At 39.9% G+C, this 25,839-nt stretch overlaps 1 protein-coding gene across 1 annotated transcript in view; it reads right to left on the bottom strand.

Moving 5' to 3' along the window:
• The window catches only part of TEN1 (TEN1 subunit of CST complex), a 48,441-nt gene that overhangs the window by 7,113 nt on the left and 15,489 nt on the right, over positions 1-25,839 (bottom strand). Inside the window, exon 2 of the mRNA XM_053709205.1 lies at positions 20,855-20,978. Coding sequence (XP_053565180.1) covers positions 20,855-20,943 — 89 coding nt within the window. The 5' untranslated portion in view covers positions 20,944-20,978. The remainder of the gene's footprint in view (positions 1-20,854; positions 20,979-25,839) is intronic.

Below are 25,839 nucleotides of genomic sequence, written 5' to 3'. Positions count from 1 at the left end.
GCTCAAAAAAGTGCATTGCTGCTCCCGAACCTACCTAGGTATGCTCTTCTACATATGATACCAAGAGAACTAAGAACATTTGACAACATAAATTAAAAAGTAAAATTGCCTGCTAGCTGAATCATGAAAGCTTAAAAAGGAACATGAAACCTAATTTTTTTCCTTTCATGATTCAGATAACGAATACAATTTTACAAAAGTTTCCAATTTACTTCTATTATAACATTTGCTTTGTTCTCATGTTATTCTTTGTTGAAGAGATATCTAGATAGGTATCGTGCCCATGTCTGAGGCACTACATGACAGGAAACAGTGCTGCCATTTAGTGCGTTTGTTAATGTATAACATTCTTGCAAAACTGCTGCCATATTGTGCTCGACACATGCACGCTCCTGAACTCACATCACTGCTTTTTAACAAAGGATGCCAAGAGGACAAAGAAAATTTAATAATAGTAGTAAATTGGAAAGTTGTTTAAAACTGTATGATCTATCCGAATTATGAATGATTTTTTGGGGGTATTATGTCCCTTTAGTTTTGGCTGTCATGCCTCTTAAACACAAAGTTGCACAGTAGCAATAGTGTAATAACAACATATTCACATTAGAGCAGTTTCTTTTTGCAGTTCTATGTCCCTTTAGATTTAGCAATGTGTATTTTCTCACACTATCAGCATACAGGCTGGTGTGCACTGTAAATCAACAGCTCAATGACAATTCTCAATACAGAAGGGTGATCGAGAATCCCCTCGTGTGCACAATGAGGGATCTTGAAACCCTTCTATTGAATGCAGTGCAAGAACATATTATCACCCAAACAGAATTTGATTTTTTACTACCAATCCACCCCAAAATTCCAACATTCTACACCATTCCAAAGGTCCACAAAGTAGGTTCAGTATATCCTCCCGGCAGACCTATAATAGCCGGCATAGGTGGACCTCTGGAATGCATTGGAGAATATATTGACCACTTTTTGAAACCCTTTGTTGGTTATCTTCCCTCGTTTGTTCAGGATACACCTGACCTCCTAAGGAAGATCAATGGACTAGTACTAGATGAGAATACCATATTAGCCACCATTGATGTGGAATTATTGTATTCTTGTATTCCTCATGCCAATGGAATACAAGCTACTAGATTCTATCTCCAACAAAGAGGAATATCACTTCAGTCTCATACTAATTTTGTGTGTGATCTCTTACTTTTTGCTCTAACACATAATTCTTTTTGTGTTCAATAATAAATATATTCAACTTAGAGGCACAGCAATGGGGGCAAATTTTGCCCCTTCCTATGCCAGCCTCTACCTTGGATTTTGGGAACACAACATTGTACTTAATATGGAACCAACAGGAACACACGTATTGTGGCTATGCTACATCGACCATGTGTTGCTGCTGTGGTGTGGTGACGAACATGCATTGAATAAGTACGTTGCAAATCTGGATAACAAAGAATACAATCTGAAGTTTACTTTAACTTATAGCCCTTTAGAAATGAATTTCCTAGAGCCAGGATGTTATCCATGCAGACTATGCAAAGCATGCAATAACATAGAGGGAGCAAACTTCTTTGCATCCAGGAATGGAAAGGTTTACAAAATAATGATACAATAAGATGTAGAACAGAGGGGATTGTCTATCTAGCGAAATGTAGCTGCCCCCTATTCTATGTAGGCAAAAACAAAATTTATGCTTACCTGATAAACTTATTTCTTTCTTGACACGGTGAGTCCACGGGACCATCAATTACAGTTGGGAATATCACTCCTGGCCAGCAGGAGGAGGCAAAGAGCATCACAGCAAAGCTGTTAAGTATCACTTCCCTTCCCACAAACCCCAGTCATTCGATCGAACTAAAGGAGTGAAAGGAAATAACACAAGGTGCAGAGGTGCCTGAGGTTTATATAAAATAAACTGTCTGCAAAAATAGGGAGGGCCGTGGACTCAACGTGTCCACAGGATCATCAATACCCAAGCTAGAGGACACAGATGATAAGGGAGGGACAAGACAAAAAACCTAAACAGAAGGCCCCACTGCTTGAAGAACCTTTCTCCCAAAAGAAGCCTCAGCCGAGGCAAAATTATCAAAATGTATAGAATTTAGAAAAAGTGTGTAATGAAGACCAAGTCACATCCTTACAGATCTGTTCTACAGAGGCCTCATTCTAGAAGGCCCACGAGGAAGACACCGCCCTGGTGGAATGAGCTGTAATTCTCTCAGGAGGCTGCTGTCCAGCAGTCTCATAAGCCAGACGAAATAATACTTCTCAACCAGAGGGAAAGAGAAGTGACAGTAGCTTTCTGACCCTTATGTTTTCCAGAAAAGCAAACAAACAAAGCAGAAGACTGAGGAAAGTCCTTCGTAGCCTGCAAATAGAACTTAAGAGCGCGCACAACATCTAAGTTGTGTAATAAACTTTCCTTATTAGAAGAAGTATTAGGACAGAGAGAAGGAACAACAATTTCCTGATTAATAATCCTGTCCGAAACAACCTTAGGAAGAAAACCAAACTTGGTACGGAGAACTGCTTTATCTGCATGAAATATGAGATAAGGAGGCTCACACTGCAAAGCTGAGAGTTCAGAAACTCTCGGAGCAGAACAAATAGCAATAAGAAACAAAATCTTCCAAGATAATAACTTAATGTCTATGGAATGCATAGGCTCAAACGGAGCCTGTTGTAGAACTTTAAGAACGAGGTTAAGACTCCAAGGTGGAGCAACTGATTTAAATACTGGCCTTATTCTGACCAGGGCCTGACAAAAGGATTGAACATCCGGTATGTCCGCCAGACGCTTGTGTAGCAGAATGGAAAGAGCAGAAATCTGACCCTTGAGGGTACTGACAGATAACCCCTTCTCAAGGCTTTCCTGGAGAAAGGATAAAATCCTTGGGTTCCTTACCTTACTCTAAGAATATCCCTTAGACTCACACCAATAAAGATATTTACGCCATATCTTATGGTAAATCCTTCTAGTAAAAGGCTTATGAGCCTGAATCATGGTTTCAATAACAGACTCGGAAAAACCATGCATGGCTAGAATCAAGCGTTCAATCTCCAAGCAGTCAGCTTCAGAGAAACAAGATTTGGATGAAGGAAGGGCCCCTGAAGCAGAAAGTCCTTCCTGAAAGGTAACCTCCAAGGAGGTAGAGATGACATCTCTACTACATCTGCATACCAGATCCTGAGAAGCCACGCAGGAGCTGTTAGAATCACTGATGCTTTCTCCTACTTGATCCGATCGCTGACAAGTGGAAGTAGAGCAAACGGAGGAAACAGATATGCCAACCTGAAGTTCCAAGGAACTGCCAGAGCATCTATCAGAAAAGCCTGAGGATCTCTTGACCTCGAACCGTACTTTGGGAGCTTGGTGTTCTGACGAGACGCCATCAGATCCAATTCTGGTAATCCCCATGGTCTGGAAAACACTTCCGGATGGAGTTCCCACTCCCCGGGATGGAACGTCTGTCCGCTCAGAAAATCCGATTCCCAATTGTCCACAGCAATTGTGGGTCTACGCCCACTGGATTATCCGTGCTACTTCCTTCATGGCTAAGGAACTCCGAGTTCGCCCTTGGTGGTTGATGTAGGCCACTAATGTTATGTTGTCCGCCTGGAATCGAATAAACCAGGCTAGGGCCATCAAGGCATTGAAGATTGCTCTCAACTCCAGAATGTTTATGGGGAGAGCAGATTCCTCCTGAGACCAAAGTCCCTGCGCCTTCAACGAGTTCCAGACTGCGCCCCAACCCAACAGGCTGGCATCCGTGGTTATAATTACCCAATATGCTCTCTGAAAACACGTCCCCTGTGACAGATGTTCTTGTGAGAGCCACCACAGTAGAGAGCCCCTTGTTGATTGATCCAGAACTATTCTCTGAGAAAGATCTGTATAGTCCCGTTCCACTGAGCAAGCATGCAGAGCTGCAGAGGCCTCAAATGGAACCAAGCAACCTGAACTATGTCCATGGAAGCCACCATCAGCCCGATTACCTCCATGCATTGGGCCACTGATGGTCGTGCCATCGACTGTAGGGACAGGCAAGTGGACAGAATCTTGGCTCTTCTGACCTCCATTACCCTACACCCCATTATCCATATTATTATATAGGGGGTAGCACCGGAATCAATATTCCATTGATTCCTATTTTTACCTAGACTCTCATCTATTATCTCTTCTGACCTCGGACAGAAAAATCCTCATAGCTAGAGAATCTATAATGGTTCCTAAGGTCACTCTTGTAGACGGAATCAGTGAGCTTTTCCCCAGATTGATCTTCCAGTTGTGGAAACGAAGGAACGCCAACAAAGTCTTTGTATGAGATTCCGCTAGTTGAAAGGATAGCGCATGAACCAGAATGTCATCCAGATAAGGCGCCACTGCAATTCCTCAATATCGAATTACTGCCAATAGGGCTCCCAGTACCTTTGAGAAAATTCTGGGAGCTGTGGCAACGCCGAATGGAAGTGCTACAAACTGAAAGTGTTTGTCTAGATCAGCAAACCTCATAAATTTGTGATGATCCCTGTGAATGAGAACATGCAGGTACGCATCCTTCAGATCTATGGTAGTCATAAATTGACCCTCTTGAATCAGGGGCAGAATGGAGCGGATAGTCTCCATCTTGAAGGATGGTACTCTGAGGAATTTGTTTAGTAACTTTAGGTCTAGAATGGGCCTGAAAGTTCCCTCTTTTTTGGGAACCATAAACAGGTTTAAGTAAAAACCGAGACTTGGTACAGGCACTATATCACCCCCAAGAGGGAAAGGTCCTGCACACAATTCAAGAACGCCTCTCTTTTTATCTGGTCTACAGATAATCTTGAGAGGTGGAACCTGCCTCTGGGAGGAAAAGTTTTGAACTCTAACTTGTACCCCTAACTTGTACCCCTAACGTTTTGAACTCTAACTTGTACCCCTGAGAGACAATGTCCACCTCCCATGGGTCTGGGACATCTCGCTCCCAAGCCTGCGTGAACAGAGAGAGTCTGCCCCCCACTTGATCCTTGTCTTGAGGCAGAAAAGAGCCCTTACCTCCCGTAATATTGGAAATAATTTCTGCCAAAGCTGGCCCGAACAAGGTCTTTCCCTTGTAAGGAATAGCCAAAAGCTTAGATTTGGAAGAAACATCAGCAGACCAAGATTTAAGCCATAGCGCTCTACACACCAAGATAGCAAAGCCAGATATCTTGGCACCCAACTTAATGACCTGTAAGGAAGCGTTAGTGATTAAGGAATTAGCTAACTTTAGAGCTTTTATCCTGTCTTGAATTTCTTCCAAAGGAGTTTTAGTTTGCAAAGACTCCAAACCAATAGGCTGCCACACTTGTTACTGTAGCAATGCACACTGCTGCTCTTCTTTAAAATGGCCTCCAGCTTTTTATCCATAGGATCTTTGAAAGAGCAACTATCTTCAATCGGAATAGTAGTTCTCTTAGCCAAAGTAGAGATTGCCCCTTCCACTTTGGGGATCGCCTGCCATGATTCCGTGATGGAATCTGTGGTCGGAAACATTTTTCTAAAAACAGGAGAAGGGGAAAAGGGAATTCCTTGCTTCTCCCATTCCCGGGTAATAATCTCTGTGGCATGGTCTGATACTGGGAAAACCTCCCCAGGAGAGGGAACATCAAAGTATCTATTTAATTTACTTGACTTCTTAGGGTTGACAACGATAGGCGTATCGGAGTCGTCCAAAGTAGCTAAAACCTCCTTTAGAAACACATGGAGGTGTTCAAGCTTGAATCTGAAGGAGACCACTTCAGCATCAGAAGAAGGATTTACACTATCCGAATCTGAGAGTTCACCCTCAGAGGCTACCAAAGTATCCCCCTCTTCCGACCTATGGGAAAGAGCAACTTGTTTAACCTGAGACGGATCAGAAACTCTGCTATCTGACTCAACAATCTTCCTCTTGCGCCTCCCTTGCAGCGTAGGGATGGCCGCTAGCGTCTCAGATAACAGCTTTCAAAAATACTCCATCAGGAGATATTGAGGAAGCGCAGGGCACTGTGACAGATGGCACAGTTTGGGACACATTTGGGGAAGTAGGTTGCATCGCCTGGACAGCATCCCCTTCAGAGAATGGTGGCTTAGAGTCAAACAATTTATCTTTGTGTAATAAAGTTCTTTCAATACTACAGAAAGGCAAGGGTGGTTCAACTTGGGCTTGCAAAAAAAGCCTGCAGTCCTGAACAGATATAGACTCTAGGTCCATATTGCAGCTAATGAGTACACACACAAAAAAAATGTTTTTTCTTTCTTTATAAACTTTTAAAGCTTTTATAAAAAAAACGAACGGTCCCTTTAAGACAGCCGAGATTAGGTAACAAACAGAGTCTCTCAGAACCTCCTAACGTGCCCAAAAAATACTTTCCTAAGTTTAACAGTAAAATTTTTCCCTTCAGGCAATCCTACACAACAGCGATATGCTGCGGTGCTTACCTGACCTCCTACTGACACGGGAACCTGCCGGAATCCACGGACAGACAGGAAGCAGCAATGCATCAAGAGACAGCTACAAAAACTCCCAGAGATAAAAAGTCGCTAAGGAAAAAATGTGCGTCGCAACTGGGAAGAAGAAACCGCCTCCATGACGTCACATAGATTTACGGTCCGGTCCCATAATGAAATTGGAATGGATACCGTAACTGCACAAAACACACTTACACAGTGTAACTGAGCCACCAAAAAACCTTGCTAGACAATAAAATGTAGTCCTAGCATAGTTGCTATCTTAGATATACTCTCTAATTGCCCTGCCAGCCTGTTAATTTCCTCCTGGTTTAGGAGGATATTTAGTCCCAGAAAAAGGTGTGTCAGGGTGCCAGGAATCAGACTGAGACAAGAAGTGCCAAAATAATCACACCTTTATTAATAACAAAAATAATAAAAAGTCCATAAGTCAAATAACCAGAGTCAAAATCAGAGCTGGTAGTCAGATGAGCCGAGTCAGGAGCCAAAGCAAGTAGTCAGACGAGCCGGAATCAGGAACAAGGAGAACAGCAACGTCAGGAACAAGCCAGGGACCAGGAACCAGAAGAGACGTCAGACTAGCCAGGTAATACACAGGAACTCACAAACAGGTCTGAGACAACGCAAGGGCAAAGCATACTGAATAGAGGCCCTTTAAATAATAAGTGATGACATCACAATTCTGAGACTGCAACCTGTCTCACACGGATGATGTACAACAGTCTGACCATAAGAGGGCGTGCAGGAAATGAGCAGCATCACACACTCTGAACCAGATTCAGCAAGGTGAGTAAAATGGCTGCCAGCAGCACATGGCAAACAAAGCAGGGAAAAAACCCTGACAGTACCCTCCCCTCAGCGACCCCTCCTCCGCGGGAGGACAAAATGCTTATTGGGGAAACGGGCATGGAAGTCACGGAGGAGGGCGGAAGCATGAACATCAGAGGAGGGAACCCATGAACGCTCCTCTGGACCGTAACCCCTCCAGTGAACCAAATACTGTACACAACCCCTGGACATACGAGAGTCAATAATGATGCTGATCTCATATTCTTCATGGCTGTCAACAAAGATAGGACGGGGACGAGGCAACACAGTGGTAAACCAATTACAAACCAATGGTTTCAAGAGGGAGACATGAAAAACATTGGAGATGCGCATTGCAGGAGGAAGGTCAAGAGCCTAGGTCCGAAAAGGTCCGAAAAGGACCAACATAATGGGGAGCCAGTTTATTGGAAGGCACACAAAGGTTCAAGTTGTGGGAGGACAGCCAAACCCTCTCACCAACCTGGTAGGAAGGCGCGGGCAGACGCCTACGATCAGCCTGGAACATTTGGAGCTGCATAGAACGATGAAGGCAATCCTGAATCTGCACCCACGTGGAACGGAGTTACTGGAGAGGCTCCTCCAAAGCCGGAATTCCCTGAGACATGAATGAATCGCGCAACAAGGATGGTTGAAACCCATAATTCGCCATGAACGGGGATAACTGGGAGGAAGCATTAATAGCACTATTACGAGCGAACTCTGCCCAAGGTAACAGTTCAGACCAATTATTGTGGTGATCTGAGACATAGCAACAGAGGAACTGTTCCAGAGCTGGATCCCCATTTGAGCACAAAAGGAACGCCAAAATCTGGAGCCAAACTGGCTACCCCGGTCCGGCACTATCTCCTTGGGTAACCCATGTAAACAGAAGACCTCCCGGGCAAAAATTGAAGCAAGCTCCTGAGCAGTAGGCAACTTCTTTAAGGGAATGCAATGTGACAATTTAGAAAAACGGTCAACCACCATTAGGATAACAGTATTGCCATTGGAAACAGGGAGCTCGACAATGAAGTTCACGGAAAGATGTGTCCAAGGACGCTCACCATTAGCAATAGGTTGAAGAAGACCCACAGGTAGACGTCGAGGAGTCTTATTCTGTGCACAGACTGAGCAGGAGGCAACATACGCAGCAACATCAGAACGAAGACCTGGCCACCAGAATTGTCGAGTGACAGACCAAATCATTTGGTTCTTGCCCAGGTGACCTGCGGCTTTAGGATAGTGGTAAGTGTGCAATAGTTTAGGTACAAAGCACTTACCACTAGGTTTCTCTGGAGGTGCATTGGTTTGTGCAGCCAGGATCTCCTCCCCTAAGGGAGCAGTCAAATTAGTACGTATGGTGGCCAAAATATGGTTAGGAGGTATAACTGGAATAGGTATAGACTCCTCCTTGGACAGAGGCGAAAATTGACGAGAGAGGGCATCAGCCCTAACATTCTTACTACCAGGCAGGTAGGAGACCACATAATTAAACTGAGACAAAAATAGCGCCCATCTGGCCTGTCGGGGCAACAAACGTTTTGCTTCTAATAGATAAGTAAAATTCTTGTGGTCAGTAAGAATGAGCACTGGTACGCTAGTACCCGCGAGAAGGTGCCTCCATCCCTTGAGTGCCAAAATTATGGCCAGTAATTCCCTGTCGCCAATTTCATAATTGCACTCCGCCGGAGACAATTTCTTAGAGAAGAAACCGCACGGATGCAAGGAACCGCCAGGCGTAGGACATTGAGACAAGAGGGCAGGACAGGGTTAGGATGAGCCAGAACTGGAGCGGCAGCAAAGGCAGTCTTAAGCCTCTCAAAAGCCTTATTGGCAGTAGGTGACCAATGGAGTGGATCATTCTCCTTACGGGTCATGTCAGAGATACTGATACTATAGTAATTGGCAAAGCCTAAAAAACGTTGAATAGAGCGAAGACCAACTGGGCGAGGCCACTGCAGGACTGCAGACAACTTGTCAAGAATCCATGGAGAACCCTGCAACAGAGATTACATAACCTAGAAAGGTTACGTCCATTTTTATAAACTTACTTTTAGATCTCAGCACCGGTATATATCTATTACCTATTGTCTAAGCCCCACTGTGTCCTGAGCTCAGTATATAATCATTTTTCAATGGTGTGTACTTTGTGCCTGATAAAACTTGTTTGTAAATTAAACATTAAAAGGGACATGAAACCCAAATCTTTTCGTTCAGGATTCAGACAGAGTACAGTATACAGTTTTAAACAAATCTTGAATTTACTTCTGTTATCCAATTTGCTTCATTCTCTTGCTATCCTTAGTTAACCCCTTAAGGACAAGGCCATTTTTCAATTTCTTTCCCTTAAGGACCAGGGCTATTTTTACATTTCTGCGGTGTTTGAGTTTAGCTGTAATTTTCCTCTTACTCATTTACTGTACCTACACATATTATATACCATCTTTCTCACCATTAAATAGACTTTTTAAAGATACCATTATTTCCATCATATCTTATAAAATTACCACAAAAAAATTATAAAATATGATGAAAAATTGGGAAAAAAACAACTTACACTTTTTCTAACTTTGACCCCCAAAATCTGTAACACATCTACAACCACCAAAAAACATGCTAAATAGCTTCTAAATTTTGTCCTAAGTTTGGAAATACCCAATGTTTACATGTTCTTTGCAAGTTATAGGGCAATAAATACAAGTAGCACTTTGCTATTTCCAAACCATTTTGTTTTTTCATCCCTGAATATCCCTTGACATGTATATATTTTTTTTTTAGTAGGCAACCCAAAGTATTCATCGAGGCCCATTTTGGTATATTTCATGCCACCATTTCATCGCCAAATGCGATAAAAAAAAAATGTTAACTTTTTCACAAACTTTAGGTTTCTCACTGAAATTATTTACAAACCACTTGTGCAATTATGGCACAAATGGTTGTATATGCTTCTCTGGGATCCCCTTTGTTCAGAAATAGCAGACATATATGGCTTTGGCATTGCTTTTTGGTAATTAGAAGGCCGCTAAATGCTGCTACGCACCACACTTGTATTATACCCAGCAATGACGGGGTTAATTAGGTAACTTGAAGGGTTAATTTTAGCTTTAGTGTAGAGATCAGCCTCACACCTGACACATCCCACCCCCTGATCCCTTCCAAACATCTCTCTTCCCTCCCCCACAATTGTCCCCGCCATCTTAAGTACTGGCAAATAGTCTGCCAGTACTAAAATAAAAGGCGCTTTTTTTTTTCTGTTCAGCCGTGATGACCCCCCCCCTTAGCCCCCAACCTCCCTAATCACCCCCAAACAGCTCTCTAACCCTCCCCCCGCTACCTATTTGCTGCCATCTTGGGTACTGGCAGCTGTCTGCCAGAACACAGTTTTCCTCCCAAAAAAAAGTTTTTTTTTATTTTTTGTCATACAATTTACATTTTTCTGTAGTGTAGCTGACCCCCTCAATACCCCCCTCCCTCTCCCCCTCCTAGATCCTTTTATTGGTTTACTGGATGTGTTCAGCTAGCTCCCAGTACTGCATAGCTGCTCCTTTAAAAAAGGTACCAAGATAATTATGCTAATTTGTTAATAGAACTAAATTGGAAAGAAAACATAAGTTATGTAAGAACTTACCTGATAAATTCATTTCTTTCATATTGGCAAGAGTCCATGAGCTAGTGACATATGGGATATATAATCCTACCAGGAGGGGCAAAGTTTCCCAAACCTCAAAATGCCTATAAATACACCCCTCACCACACCCACAATTCAGTTTAACGAATAGCCAAGTAGTGGGGTGATAAAGAAAGGAGTAAAAAGCATCAACAAAGAAATTTGGAATAATTGTGCTTTATACAAAAAAATCATAACCACCATAAAAAGGGTGGGCCTCATGGACTCTTGCCAATATGAAAGAAATGAATTTATCAGGTAAGTTCTTACATAAATTATGTTTTCTTTCATGTAATTGGCAAGAGTCCATGAGCTAGTGACATATGGGATATCAAATACCCAAGATGTGGAACTCCACGCAAGAGTCACTAGAGAGGGATAAAAATAAACAACAGCCAAATGCTGAAAAAATAATCCACAACCCAAAATATAAGTTATTCTCATGAAGAAAAGAAAAACTTAAAACATCAGCAGAAGAATCAGACTGAAACAGCTGCCTGAAGAACTTTTCTACTAAAAACTGCTTCAGAAGAAGCAAATACATCAAAACATTAGAATTTAGTAAATGTATGCAAAGAGGACCAAGTCGCTGCTTTGCAAATCTGATCAACTGAAGCTTCATTCTTAAAAGCCCACGAAGTGGAGACTGATCTAGTAGAATGAGCTGTAATTCTTAGCCCGACTCCAAATAAGCTTGATGAATCAAAAGCTTTAACCAAGCGGCCAAGGAAATAGCAGAGGCTTTCTGACCTTTCCTAGGACTAGAAAATAAAACAAATAGACTAGAAGTCTTTCTGAAATCTTTAGTAGCTTCAACATAATATTTCAAAGCTCTTACCACATCCAAAGAATGTAAGGATCTTTCCAAAGGATTCTTAGGATTAGGACACAAAGAAGGAACAACAATTTCTCTACTAATGTTGTTAGAATTCACAACCTTAGGTAAAAATTCAAATGAAGTCCGCAAAACCGCCTTATCCTGATGAAAAATCAGAAAAGGAGATTCACAAGAAAGAGCAGATAGCTCAGACACTCTTCTAGCAGAAGAGATGGCCAAAAGGAACAATACTTTCCAAGAAAGTAGTTTAATGTCCAAAGAATGCAAAGGCTCAAACGGAGAAGCCTGCAACGCCTTCAAAACCAAATTAAGACTCCAAAGAGGAGAAATTGATTTAATGACAGGCTTGATACGAACTAGAGCCTGTACAAAACAGTGAATATCAGGAAGTTTAGCAATCTTTCTGTGAAATAAAACTGAAAGAGCAGAGATTTGTCCCTTCAAGGAACTTGCAGACAAACCCCTATCCAAACCATCCTGGAGAAACTGTAAAATTCTAGCAATTCTAAAAGAATGCCAAGAGAATTTATTAGAAGAACACCATGAAATGTAAATCTTCCAAACTCGATAATAAATCTTCCTAGAGACAGATTTACGAGCTTGTAACATAGTATTAATTACTGAGTCAGAAAAACCTCTATGACTTAATACTAAGCGTTCAATTTCCATACCTTCAAATTTAATGATTTGAGATCCTGATGGAAAAACAGACCTTGAGACAATAGGTCCGTCCTTAACGGAAGTGGCCAAGGTTGGCAACTGGACATCCGAACAAGATCCGTATACCAAAACCTGTGGGGCCATGCTGGAGCCACCAGCAACACAAACGATTGTTCCATGATGATCTTGGAGATCACTCTCGGAAGAAGAACTAGAGGCGGGAAGATATAAGCAGGTTGATAACACCAAGGAAGTGTCAGCTCATCCACTGCTTCCGCCTGAGAATCCCTGGGCCTGGACAGGTATCTGGGAAGTTTCTTGTTTAGATGAGAGGCCATCAGATCTATTTCTGGAAGACCCCACTCTGAACAATCTGAGAAAACACATCCGGATGGAGAGACCACTCCCCTGGATGAAAAGTCTGACGGCTGAGATAATCCGCCTCCCAATTGTCTACACCTGGGATATGAACCGCAGAAATTAGACAAGAGCTGGATTACGCCCAAACAAGTATCCGAGATACTTCTTTCATAGCTAGGGGACTGTGAGTCCCACCCTGATGATTGACATATGCCACCGTTGTGATATTGTCTGTCTGAAAACAAATGAACGGTTCTCTCTTCAACAGAGGCCAAAACTGAAGAGATCTGAGAATTGCATGGAGTTCTAAAATATTGATTGGTAATCTCGCCTCTTGAGATTTCCAAACTCCTTGTGCTGTCAGAGATCCCCAGACAGCTCCCCAACCTGAAAGACTCGCATCTGTTGTGATCACAGTCCAGGTTGGCCGAACAAAAGAGGCACCTTGAACTAAACGCCGGTAATTTAACCACCACGTCAAAAAGTGTAGAATATTGAGATTTAAGGATATTAATTGTGATATCTTTGTATAATCCCGACACCATTGATTCAGCATGAAAAGCTGGAGAGGTCTCATGTGAAAACGAGCAAAAGGAATCACGTCTGATGCTGCAGTCATGAGGCCTAAAACTTCCATGCACATAGCCACTGAAGGGAATGACTGAGACTGAAGGCGCCGACATGCTGCAACCAATTTCAAACATCTCTTGTCTGTTAGAGACAGAGTCATGGACACTGAATCTATCTGGAAACCTAAAAAGGTGAGCCTTGTCTGAGGAATCAAAAAACTTTTTGGTAAATTGATCGTCCAACCATGTTTTCGAAGAAACAACACAAGTTGATTCGTGTGAGATTCTGCAGAACGTAAAGACTGAGCTAGTAACAAGATATCGTCCAAATAAGGAAACACCACAATACCCTGTTCTCTGATTACAGAGAGTAGGGCACCCAGAACCTTTGAAAAGATTCTTGGAGCTGTTGCTAGGCCAAATGGAAGAGCAACAAATTGGTAATGCTTGTCTAGAAGAGAGAATCTCAGGAACTGATAATGTTCTGGATGAATCGGAATATGAAGGTAAGCATCCTGCAAGTCTATTGTAGACATATAATGTCCTTGCTGAACAAAAGGCAGAATAGTCCTTATAGTCACCATCTTGAAAGTTGGTACTCTTACATAACGATTCAAAATTTTCAGATCCAGAACTGGTCTGAATGAATTTTCTTTCTTTAGGACAATGAATAGATTTGAATAAAACCCCAGGCCTTGTTCCTGAAAAGGAACCGGCATGATTACTCCTGAAACCTCCAGATCTGAAACACACTTCAGGAAAGCCTGAGCTTTTACTGGATTTACTGGGATGCGTGAGAGAAAAAATCTCCTCACAGGAGGTCTTACTTTGAATTCAATTTGGTACCCCTGAGAGACAATGCTCTGAATCCATTGATTTTGGACAGAATTTATCCAAACATCCTTGAAAAACCTTAATCTGCCCCCTACCAGCTGAGCTGGAATGAGGGCCGCACCTTCATGCGGACTTAGAGGCTGACTTTGGTTTCTTAAAAGGCTAGGATTTATTCCAATTTGAGGAAGGCTTCCAACTGGAAACAGATTCCTTGGGGGAAGGATTAGGTTTTTGTTCCTTATTTTGACGAAAGGAACGAAAACGATTAGAAGCCTTAGATTTACCCTTAGGTTTTTTATCCTGAGGCAAAAAAACTCCTTTCCCCCCAGTAACAGTTGAAATAATAGAATCTAACTGAGAAACATATAAATTATTACCTTGGAAAGAAAGAGAAAGCAATCTAGACTTAGATGTCATATCAGCATTCCAAGATTTAAGCCACAAGGCTCTTCTAGCTAAAATAGCTAAAGACATGGATCTAACATCAATTTTGATTATATTAAAAATCGAATCACAAATAAAATGATTAGCATGTTGCAGTAAGCGAACAATGCTAGATATGTCAGAATCCAATTCTTGTTGCGCTAAATTCTCCAACCAAAAAGTTGAAGCAGCTGCAACATCAGCCAAAGTAATTGCAGGCCTAAGAAGATGACCTGAATATAAATAGGCTTTCCTTAGATAAGATTCAATCTTCCTATCTAAAGGATCTTTAAAGGAAGTACTATCTTCCATAGAAATAGTGGTTTGTTTAGCAAGAGTAGAAATAGCCCAATCAACTTTGGGGATCTTTTCCCAAAACTCTATTGCAATTAATGGTAAAGGATACAATTTTTTAAACCTTGAAGAAGGATTAAAAGCAGTACCTGGCTTATTCCATTCCTTAGAAATCATGTCAGAAATAGCATCAGGAATAGGAAAAACCTATGGAGTAACCACAGAAGGTTTAAAAACAGCATTTAAACGTTTACTGGTTTTAATATCAAGAACTAGCTTCCTCAATATCCAAAGTAATTAACACTTCTTTTAACAAAGAACGCATATACTCTATTTTAAATAAATAAGTAGATTTGTCAGTGTCAATGTCTGATGAAGGATCTTCTGAATCAGATAGATCCTCATCAGAGGTGGATAATTCATTATGCTGTCGGTCATTTGAAATTTCATCAACTTTATCAGAAGTTTTAAAAGACCTCTTACGCTTATTAGAAGGTGGAAATGCAGAAAAAGCCTTCTTAATAGAATCAGTAACAAATTCTTTAAAATTCATAGGTATATCACGTACATTAGAAGTTGAGGGAACTGCAACCGGCAACGTGCTATTACAGATGGAAACTCTATCTGCATGTAAAAGTTTATCATGACAACTATTACAAATGACATTTGGAGATATAATCTCCACAATTTTACAACAAATACACTTAGCTTTGGTAGAACCGATGTCAGGCAGCAAAGTTCCAGCAGATACTTCTGAGGCAGGATCAGATTGAGACATCTTGCAAAATGTAATAAGAAAAAACAACATATAAAGCAAAATTATCAATTTCCTTATATGACAGTTTCAGGAATGGGAAAAAAAGCAAATATCATAGCCCTCTGACATAGCAAAAGGAATGAGGCAAAAGCAATGGGGCAATAAATAATGAAAAAAACTTGGGCGCCAAGTATGACGCACAACGTAACTGAAATTTTTTTTGGCACCAACTATGTCCGGAAATGACACACTCACGTCACTAGAAACGCAACCCTGTGTGAACCCCTACGTCAAGTATGACGCCGGAAATGACGAACTTGCGTCAACGGACGTGCTTTTCGCACCAAAAATTTTTTCGCACCAAGAATGACGCAATAAAGTGTAGCATTAAGCGCACCCGCGAGCCTAAGACAGCCCGCAATTTGAACAAGTAGTCAATTAAAAAAAAGACTAAACCCCAGGTAAGAAAAATATTTCTCAATATTAACTTTCCCAAATATGAAACTGACAATCTGCAAAAAGGAAATACATGAACCTGACTCATGGCAAATATAAGTACAATACATATATTTAGAACTTTATATAAATGTATAAAGTGCCAAACCATAGCTGAGGTGTCTTAAGAAATAAAAACATACTTACCAAAGACACGCATCCACATATAGCAGATAGCCAAACCAGTACTAAAACGGTTATCAGTAGAGGTAACGGAATATGAGAGTATATCGTCGATCTGAAAAGGGAGGTAGGAGATGAATCTCTACGACCGATAACAGAGAACCTATGAAATAGACCCCCGTTAGGAAAATCATTGCATTCAATAGGTGATACTCCCTTCACATCCCTCTGACATTCGCGGTACTCTGAGAGGAATCGGGCTTCAACAATGCTGAGAAGTGCATATCAACGTAGAAATCTTAGCACAAACTTACTTCACCATCTCCATAGGAGGCAAAGTTTGTAAAACTGAATTGTGGGTGTGGTGAGGGGTGTATTTATAGGCATTTTGAGGTTTGCAATCCCATACGTCACTAGCTCATGGACTCATGCCAAATACATGAAAGAAACAACATTTTTTAAAACCACTTTTCCTTTCATGTTGCGGATAGAGAATGTTATTTTAAACAGGTTTCTAATTTACTTATCTTATTTGCTTTCTTCTCTTAGTGTCCTTTATTGAAAAGCCAAGCCTACTAAGCCAATGCACTACTGGAAGCTAGCCGATTGGTGGCTGCACACATATTCCTTATGTCATGGGCTCACTCAATGAGTTCAGCTAGCACCCAGTAGTGCATTGCCGCTCCTATAACAAAAGATAGCACGAGAATGAAGCAACATTTGATAACAAAAGTAAATCGAAAAGTTGCTTATAATTGTATGTTCTGAATCACAAAAGATAAACGTCGGTCTCTTGTCGTACATTCTTTCCTATAAGCTTTTTTTTTTAAATTTAACTTGCACCCTCGATATTTAGATGTGAATGGAAAGGTCAGGCAGCAGTTTTACCCACATTATATGGTCATTGGGTTTAGACCAGACATCATCAAACTTTCCAGAGGTTTTGGAACTACATTTCCAATGATGCTCAGTCAGCATATCAGCTGGCTGAGCATCATGGGAAATGTAGTTCCAAAACCTCTGGAGGGCCAAGTTTGAGGCTGTCTGGTTTAGACAGTCGCACAATAGTGCCTGAGATATAAGATGTGTAAGCCGCTAAACCAATCAGAAGTGCTAACTCCACATCTAAGACGTGTGACTGTATCTGCAGCATATCTGCTCGGGACCAGCAGTGATCTTCGCGTCCCAAGGGGTACTTCTACTGTGTGCTTAACTTCGTTGCAAGGGTTAAACACATAGTACTCTAGGGTCGCCAATCTTTAAGGGACATTACGGTCAAAATTTAAATGCACATAGCTGAATAACATCTTTGACTAGAAACATATTTGCAATATACAGGTATTGGAAAAAATGCTTCTAGTAAAAGTTCTCACTGTTTTAGTGTTAACATCTTTCTCTGCACGTGCATGTGAAGCATAGCTGGATATTCTCATGCATCAGCATTTTAAGTACTGCAGATGCTCAGAGCACCGGTGGGGCTTATAGCATATCAGCTATCAACAAAGTGAGACATTACCAGATGGTACAAGCATCTTAGACTTTCAGAGCAAGTGCTGTGTTTATAATGCTGGTGCACGCTGCATATTTAAGTACACTTTTGAAACATCTATAGCTTTTATTAGAAGCATTTTTGCTAATACATCTATATTACAGAAATGCTTCTATCCAAAACTGAAATGTACCCATGCGGATTTCAGTTTTGGCTGCAATGTACCTTTAAATAAAAAGGGATTAGATCATGTGATTTCTTTCTACTAGAATGGCCCTTTAAAGGACATTGTTCTTCAGTAGATTGTAATATTTTTGTGGGATAACAAAGCAGAAGCAAAATTAGAAAATGGAGGATTGTTAAAATGTGTATAGTGTGGATTACAGGCATTTTATTCAGTATTAATAGGGCGTACATGTGCGCTAAACAGCTAAGGGGTTATAGAGGGTCTTATTTTAAAATAGTAGGTATCTACGGTATGAAACAAGATGATTGTAGATACCTATAATCAGACACTCTATAACTCCTTAGCTGTTTAGCGCACATGTACGCCCTATTTGTGTATTTCTGTATCTTATTCATTTCTGTATTTTGGGAGCAGATTAGTATATGTGCAGGGGTTCACTTGCGCATCATTTAACCACCTTTTTGTGTACATTTTATTCAGTATTTGCATTGTTATTGGAGTGTGAAGATTGTATTTCTGTTAACTGATACTGCTCTGTGATTATTCAACAGTGCTATGTTGTGATCCTTAAACCTCAATAATAAAAAAAAAAATGTTGTTTGTATGCAGATGTTTTGCAATGCTGTGCTTAATTTCTGAAATACATTAAAGGGACACTGAACCCAATTTTTTTTCTATCATGATTCAGATAGAGCATGACATTTTAAGCATCTTTCTAATTTACTCATATAATCAATTGTTCTTCATTTTCTTGCTATCTTTATTTGAAAAGCAAGAATGTATGTTTAGAAGCCGGCCCATTTTTGGTTCACAACCTGGGTTGTTCTTGCTGATTGGCTGACATTTAACCACCACCAATAAACAAGTGCTGTCCAGCTTTCTGAACCTAAAATTGGCTGGCTCCTTAGCTTAGATGCCTTCTTTTTCAAATAAAGATAGCAAGAGAACGAAGAAAAATTGATAATAAGAGTAAATTAGAAAGTTCCTTAAAAATGTATGCTATATCTGAATCATGAAAGAAAAAATGTGGGTTTAGTATCCCTTTAAATATATATATATATATATATATATATATATATATATATATATATATATATATATATATATATATATATATATATATAATAGCCCTTAGTTTACGCCAGGGTTAGGTTCTAGGAGGAATGGATGTAAATCAAAACCGTTGTAAATTGAAACCCAGTTTATAATGTAAGTCAATGGGAAGTGAGGGAGTTAGGTTCCAGGGCCCTCTCAAAATTGTCATAAGTAACACCTAATACATTATTTTTAAAGCTTTGAAATGAAGACTTTAAATACTAAACAGCATTATAAACCTAATAATATAGATTGTATCATCATCAAACTAAATTTAATGAACAAAAACATTTGCTAAACATCACCTAATAAAATAAATACACAACTCAATGGGAAGTGAGGGAGTTAGGTTCCAGGGCCCTCTCAAAATTGTCATAAGTAACACCTAATACATTATTTTTAAAGCTTTGAAATGAAGACTTTAAATACTAAACAGCATTATAAACCTAATAATATAGACTGCATCATCATCAAACTACGTTTAATGAACAAAAATGTTTTTTTACTTGCATTTTTCTGCAAACAGTTCTCTGCATTGTTAGCATGTTAGATAATATTGGGTCTTCACCTATTCTATGCATTTCAATCTGCAGTGATTAATAGGCAGTTAGGCACCCTCACCTCAAGCTGCTGGACAGGAAGATAATAGGGAAGTGCCTGCTAAATTGTGCTTGATAGATCTGGTCTGATCTGTGTACACTTTAAAGGGACACTAAACACCTGTCTTCTAATAATCCCTAAAACCTAGTTTTTCTTATTAATAAAAATAAAATAATCACTGCTGACTATTTTATATGCTCCTCTTACCCCAAACTGTTGAAGGATATTGTTTTAAAATACAGCACTGATCCACTGCTGGATTCTCCTATGTAAGCTGCCATATTGTAACGCACGCTACAGGCAGGGGCACAGAAGTCACATGCTCATGATGCAGTCAAGGACACACACAGCTATATTACATACAGTGTACTTAGAGGATAACATCTGTGTGAGCTGATGTGACTGAATAAACATTTATTAGAGTATAAAGGTATTAGATTTAGCCATGTATGTACATAATATGCATCTTAACCTTAATAAAATGATCATTCAGTACTGTTTATTTGTGTTTCTAACTCCCCCCACAGTTAAAACTTCAAACTGCCCACAAGTTTTAGGATTTAAGAAAAGCCGTTTTCTTCAGGCAGCCAGGCACTATCATCAGTGTAATTTATGTGTTGTAACCTCCGTGGGGGAAGAGGGAGGGGGATGCTGTGACGCTGCATATACTCTCGGTGCAGAAGATTTCTGCTTTTCAAGAGTTCTCCTCTGTTTATATATATCATTAAGGGCTGACAGTTGTACAAGCTTAGGGATCGTTTAGCAATGATCATCTGCATTGAAAGAGACAATATATATATATATATATATATATATATATATATATATATATATATATATATATATATATATATATATATATAAAAAATTAGATGTTTCTTTCTAGGGATATGAAACCAAATTTTTTCTTTCGTGATTTATAGAGAGAATGTAATTTTTAACAACTTTCCAATTTACTTCTATAAGTAAGTTTCATTTTCTCGGTATCCTTTGTTGAAAAGCATAGTTAGGTAGACTCAAGAGCTGCTGATTGGTGGCTGCACATATATGCTTCATGTTATTGGCTCTACCATGTGCATTGCTGTTAGATAATAGAAGTATATTTGAATGTTGTTTAAAATGATATTCTCTATCTGAATCATGGAAAAAATGGGTTTCATGTCCCTTTAAGAACTCACCTGCCAAAAGTCCGCACGGTGGCGCCACCTGGGACTTCGCCTGTACTGATCTCCCATAAGTAGTGATAAGCTGCAACTGATGGCAACATCCTGTTTCTGCAGATTTCACAGTCAGTCTTGTAAGCTAGAAAATATTTAAAGGAACAGTCAACACCAGAATGTTTGTTGTTTAAAAAACATAATTTATGTAAGAACTTTCCTGATAAATTCATTTCTTTCATATTGGCAAGAGTCCATTACCTAGTGACGTATGGGATATACAATCCTACCAGGAGGGGCAAAGTTTCCCAAACCTCAAAATGCCTATAAATACACCCCTCACCACACCCACAATTCAGTTTAACGAATAGCCAAGTAGTGGGGTGATAAAGAAAGGAGTAAAAAGCATCAACAAAGGAATTTGGAATAATTGTGCTTTATACAAAAAATCATGACCACCATAAAAAGGGTGGGCCTCATGGACTCTTGCCAATATGAAAGAAATGAATTTATCAGGTAAGTTCTTGCATAAATTATGTTTTCTTTCATGTAATTGGCAAAAGTACATGAGCTAGTGACGTATGGGATAGAAATACCCAAGATGTGGAACTCCACTCAAGAGTCACTAGAGAGAGAGGGATAAAAAATAAACAACAGCCAAATGCTGAAAAAATAATCCACAACCCAACTATAAGTTATTCTTATGAAGAAAAAACTTAAAACAGCAGCAGAAGAATCAAACTGAAACAGCTGCCTGAAGAACTTTTCTACCAAAAACTGCTTCAGAAGAAGCAAATACATCAAAACGGTAGAATTTAGTAAATGTATGCAAAGAGGACCAAGTCGCTGCTTTGCAAATCTGATCAACTGAATCTTCATTCTTAAAAGCCCACGAAGTAGAGACTGACCTAGTAGAATGAGCTGTAATTCTCTGAGGCGGGGCTTGACCCGACTCCAAATAAGCTTGATGAATCAAAAGCTTTAACCAAGAGGCCAAGGAAATAGCAGATGCCTTCTGACCTTTCCTAGGACCAGAAAATATAACAAATAGACTAGAAGTCTTCCTGAAATCTTTAGTAGCTTCAACATAATATTTCAAAGATCTTACCACATCCAAAGAATGTAAGGATCTTTCCAAATGATTCTTAGGATTAGGACACAAGGAAGGGACAACAATTTCTCTACTAATGTTAGAATTCACAACCTTAGGTAAAAATTCAAATGAAGTCTGCAAAACCACCTTATCCTAATGAAAAATCAGACAAAAGAGATTCACAAGAAAGAGCAGATAGCTCAGATACTCTTCTAGCAGAAGAGATAGCCAAAAGGAACAACACTTTCCAAGAAAGTAGTTTAATATCCAAAGAATGCATAGGCTCAAAAGGAGGAGCCTGTAACGCCTTCAAAACCAAATTAAGACTCCAAGGAGGAGAAATTGATTTAATGACAGGCTTAATACGAACTAAAACCTGTACAAAACAGTGAATATCAGGAAGATTAGCAATCTTTCTGTGAAATAAAACATAAAGAGCAGAGATTTGTACCTTCAAGGAACTTGCAGACAAACCCCTATCCAAACCATCCTGGAGAAACTGTAAAATTCTAGGAATTCTAAAAGAATGCCAAGAGAATTTATGAGAAGAACACCATGAAATGTAAGTCTTCCAAACTCGATAATAAAGCTTCCTAGAGACAGATTTACGAGCTTGTAACATAGTATTAATTACGGAGTCAGATAAACCTCTATGACTTAATACTAAGCGTTCAATTTCCATACCTTCAAATTTAATAATTTGAGATCCTGATGGAAAAACGGACCTTGAGACAGTAGGTCCGGCCTTAACGGAAGTGGCCAAGGTTGGCAACTGGACATCCGAACAAGATCTGCATACCAAAACCTGTGAGGCCATGCTGGAGCCACCAGCAACACAAATGATTGTTCCATGATGATCTTGGAGATCACTCTCGGAAGAAGAACTAGAGTCGGGAATATATAAGCAGGTTGATAACACCAAGGAAGTGTCAGCGCATCCACTGCTTCCGCCTGAGAATCCCTGGACCTGGACAGGTATCTGGGAAGTTTCTTGTTTAGATGAGAAGCCATCAGATCTATTTCTGGAAGACCCCACATCTGAACAATCTGAGAAAACACATCCGGATGGAGAGACCACTCCCCTGGATGTAAAGTCTGACGGCTGAGAAAATCCGCCTCCCAATTGACTACACCTGGGATATGAACCACAGAAATTAGACAAGAGCTGGATTCCGCCCAAACAAGTATCCGAGATACTTCTTTCATAGCTAGGGGACTGTGATTCCCACCCTGATGATTGACATATGCCACCGTTGTGATATTGTCTGTCTGAAAACAAATGAACGTGTTCTCTCTTCAACAGAGGCTAAAACTGAAGAGCTCGGAGACTTGCACGGAGTTCTAAAATATTGATTGGTAACCTCGCCTCTTGAGATTTCCAAACCCCTTGTGCTGTCAGAGATCCCCAGACAGCTCCCCAACCTGAAAGACTTGCATCTGTTGTGATCACAGTCCAGGTTGGCCGAACAAAAGAGGCCCCTTGAACTAAACGATGGTGATTTAACCACCACGTCAGAGAGTGTCGAACATTGGGATTTAAGGATATTAATTGTGATATCTTTGTATAATCCCGGCACCATTGATTCAGCATGTAAAGCTGGAGAGGTCTCATGTGAAAACGAGCAAAAGGAATCGCGTCTGATGCTGCAGTCATGAGGCCTAAAACTTCCATGCACATAGCCACTGAAGGTAATGACTGAGACTGAAGGTGCCGACAGGCTGCAACCAATTTTAAACGTCTCTTGTCTGTTAGCGACAGAGTCATGGACACTGAATCTATCTGGAAACCCAAAAAGGTGACCCTTGTCTGAGGAATCAAAAAACTCTTTGGTAAATTGATCCTCCAACCATGTTTTCGAAGAAACAACACAAGTTGATTCGTGTGAGATTCTGCAGAACGTAAAGACTGAGCTAGTAACAAGATATCGTCCAAATAAGGAAACACCGCAATACCCTGTTCTCTGATTACAGAGAGTAGGGCACCCAGAACCTTTGAAAAGATTCTTGGAGCTGTTGCTAGGCCAAATGGAAGAGCAACAAATTGGTAATGCTTGTCTAGAAAAGAGAATCTCAGGAACTGATAATGTTCTGGATGGATCGGAATATGTAGACATACAATGTTCTTGCTGAACAAAAGGCAGAATAGTCCTTATAGTCACCATCTTGAAAGTTGGTACTCTTACATAACGATTCAAAATTTTCAGATCCAGAACTGGTCTGAATGAATTTTCTTTCTTTGGGACAATGAATAGTTTTGAATAAAACCCCAGGCCTTGCTCCTGAAAAGGAACCGGCATGATTACCCATGAAACCTCCAGATCTTAAACACACTTCAGGAAAGCCTGAGCTTTTACTGGATTCCCTGGAATGCGTGAGAGAAAAAATCTTCTCACAGGAGGTCTTACTCTGAATCCTATTCGGTACCCCTGAGAGACAATGTTCTGTATCCATTGATTTTGGACAGAAATTATCCAAACATCCTTGAAAAACCTTACTTCACCACCTCCATAGGAGGCAAAGTTTGTAAAACTGAATTGTGGGTGTGGTGAGGGGTGTATTTATAGGCATTTTGAGGTTTGGGAAACTTTGCCCCTCCTGGTAGGATTGTATATCCCATACGTCACTAGCTCATGGACTCTTGCCAATTGCATGAAAGAAAGATGGATAATCTCTTTATAACCCATTCCCCAGTTTTGCACAGCCAATGTATGTTTTACCTCTGTGATTACCTTGTATCTAAGCCTTTGCAAACTTTCAGTTCTTTTGACAGACTTGCATTTTAGCCGACTAGTGCTGACTCCTATATAATTTCACGTGCGTGAGCTTAATGTTATCTATATGACACACAAAAACTAATGCCACCTAGTGGTGAAAAACTGTCAAAATGTTTTCACATAAGAGGTGGCCTTCAAGGTCTAAAAAATTTGCAGATGAGCCTACCGAGGTTAAGCTTTCAACTAAGAATACCAAAAGAACAAAGCAAATTTGGTGATAAAAGTAAATTGGAAAGTTGTTTAAAATTACATGCCCTATCTGAATTATAAAAGTTTATTTTGGACTTGACTGCAGAGGTTTATATACAAGGCAATCACAGAGGTAAAACGATATGAAACCATAAAGGGACAGACGGCCCTCTTATCTCAGTAATTTTGACAGACTTGCATTTTATCCAATCAGTACTGACTCATAAATAACTCCAGATTTTTTTTTATTGGGAAAGACTTTATTTGGTTTTGGTTTGGATTTCCATTATTTATATGGTGTCAGGGGTTAAGGAGCTTTTCTTATTTAGGACTAGTAATCCATATATAAATAAAATCTGGTAACTTGTGAAGGAGAGCAAGGTCATATAAAAGCATAGGTTGTCTATATTTGCAAGTGGATATGCGTCAATACCCTCAGTTTTGTATAACTATTTGGTCTAATTAGCACTCTATTGTTTGTTAAGGTGTGCTAAACAAACATTGTGAAGTTCTCTTTGTCTTTCTCTCTCATTTATATATTACTCAGAACAATTACTTATTAATCTGTTTTTTCATCTATCGCATCCTGTGCAGCACACATTTGCTGCTTAAAAAATTAAATGTCAGAAAGTTGTTTACAAAACACTCACATTTAATCAACACTGGGATTAGTAATCTTTTTCACAAATTGTGTGGGGTATCCTCACCTGATGGCTAAAACACCCCAGATTGTGCTGATGACTAGGTTAGGAATTACTATCTTAAAAAATAAATAATAAATGTGATACTTAACTTATGTAGAACAGACCTGAAGGTTAAAGTAACTTGCTTTATAGTACAGAAGAATTCTGTAAAGGGACTCTGACCCAAGATTATTAGAGGAACAGATAACCATGATTATGCACAGATAGAATATTGTTATTAGAAAGTTCAGTTTTATGAATTTATGA

This window comes from Bombina bombina, chromosome 1 (assembly GCF_027579735.1).
Source record: "Bombina bombina isolate aBomBom1 chromosome 1, aBomBom1.pri, whole genome shotgun sequence".
In the NCBI taxonomy this organism is placed as follows: domain Eukaryota; kingdom Metazoa; phylum Chordata; class Amphibia; order Anura; family Bombinatoridae; genus Bombina; species Bombina bombina.
The sequence above is the reverse complement of the archived record's forward strand: the minus strand, read 5'-3'. Positions and strand labels throughout refer to the sequence as shown.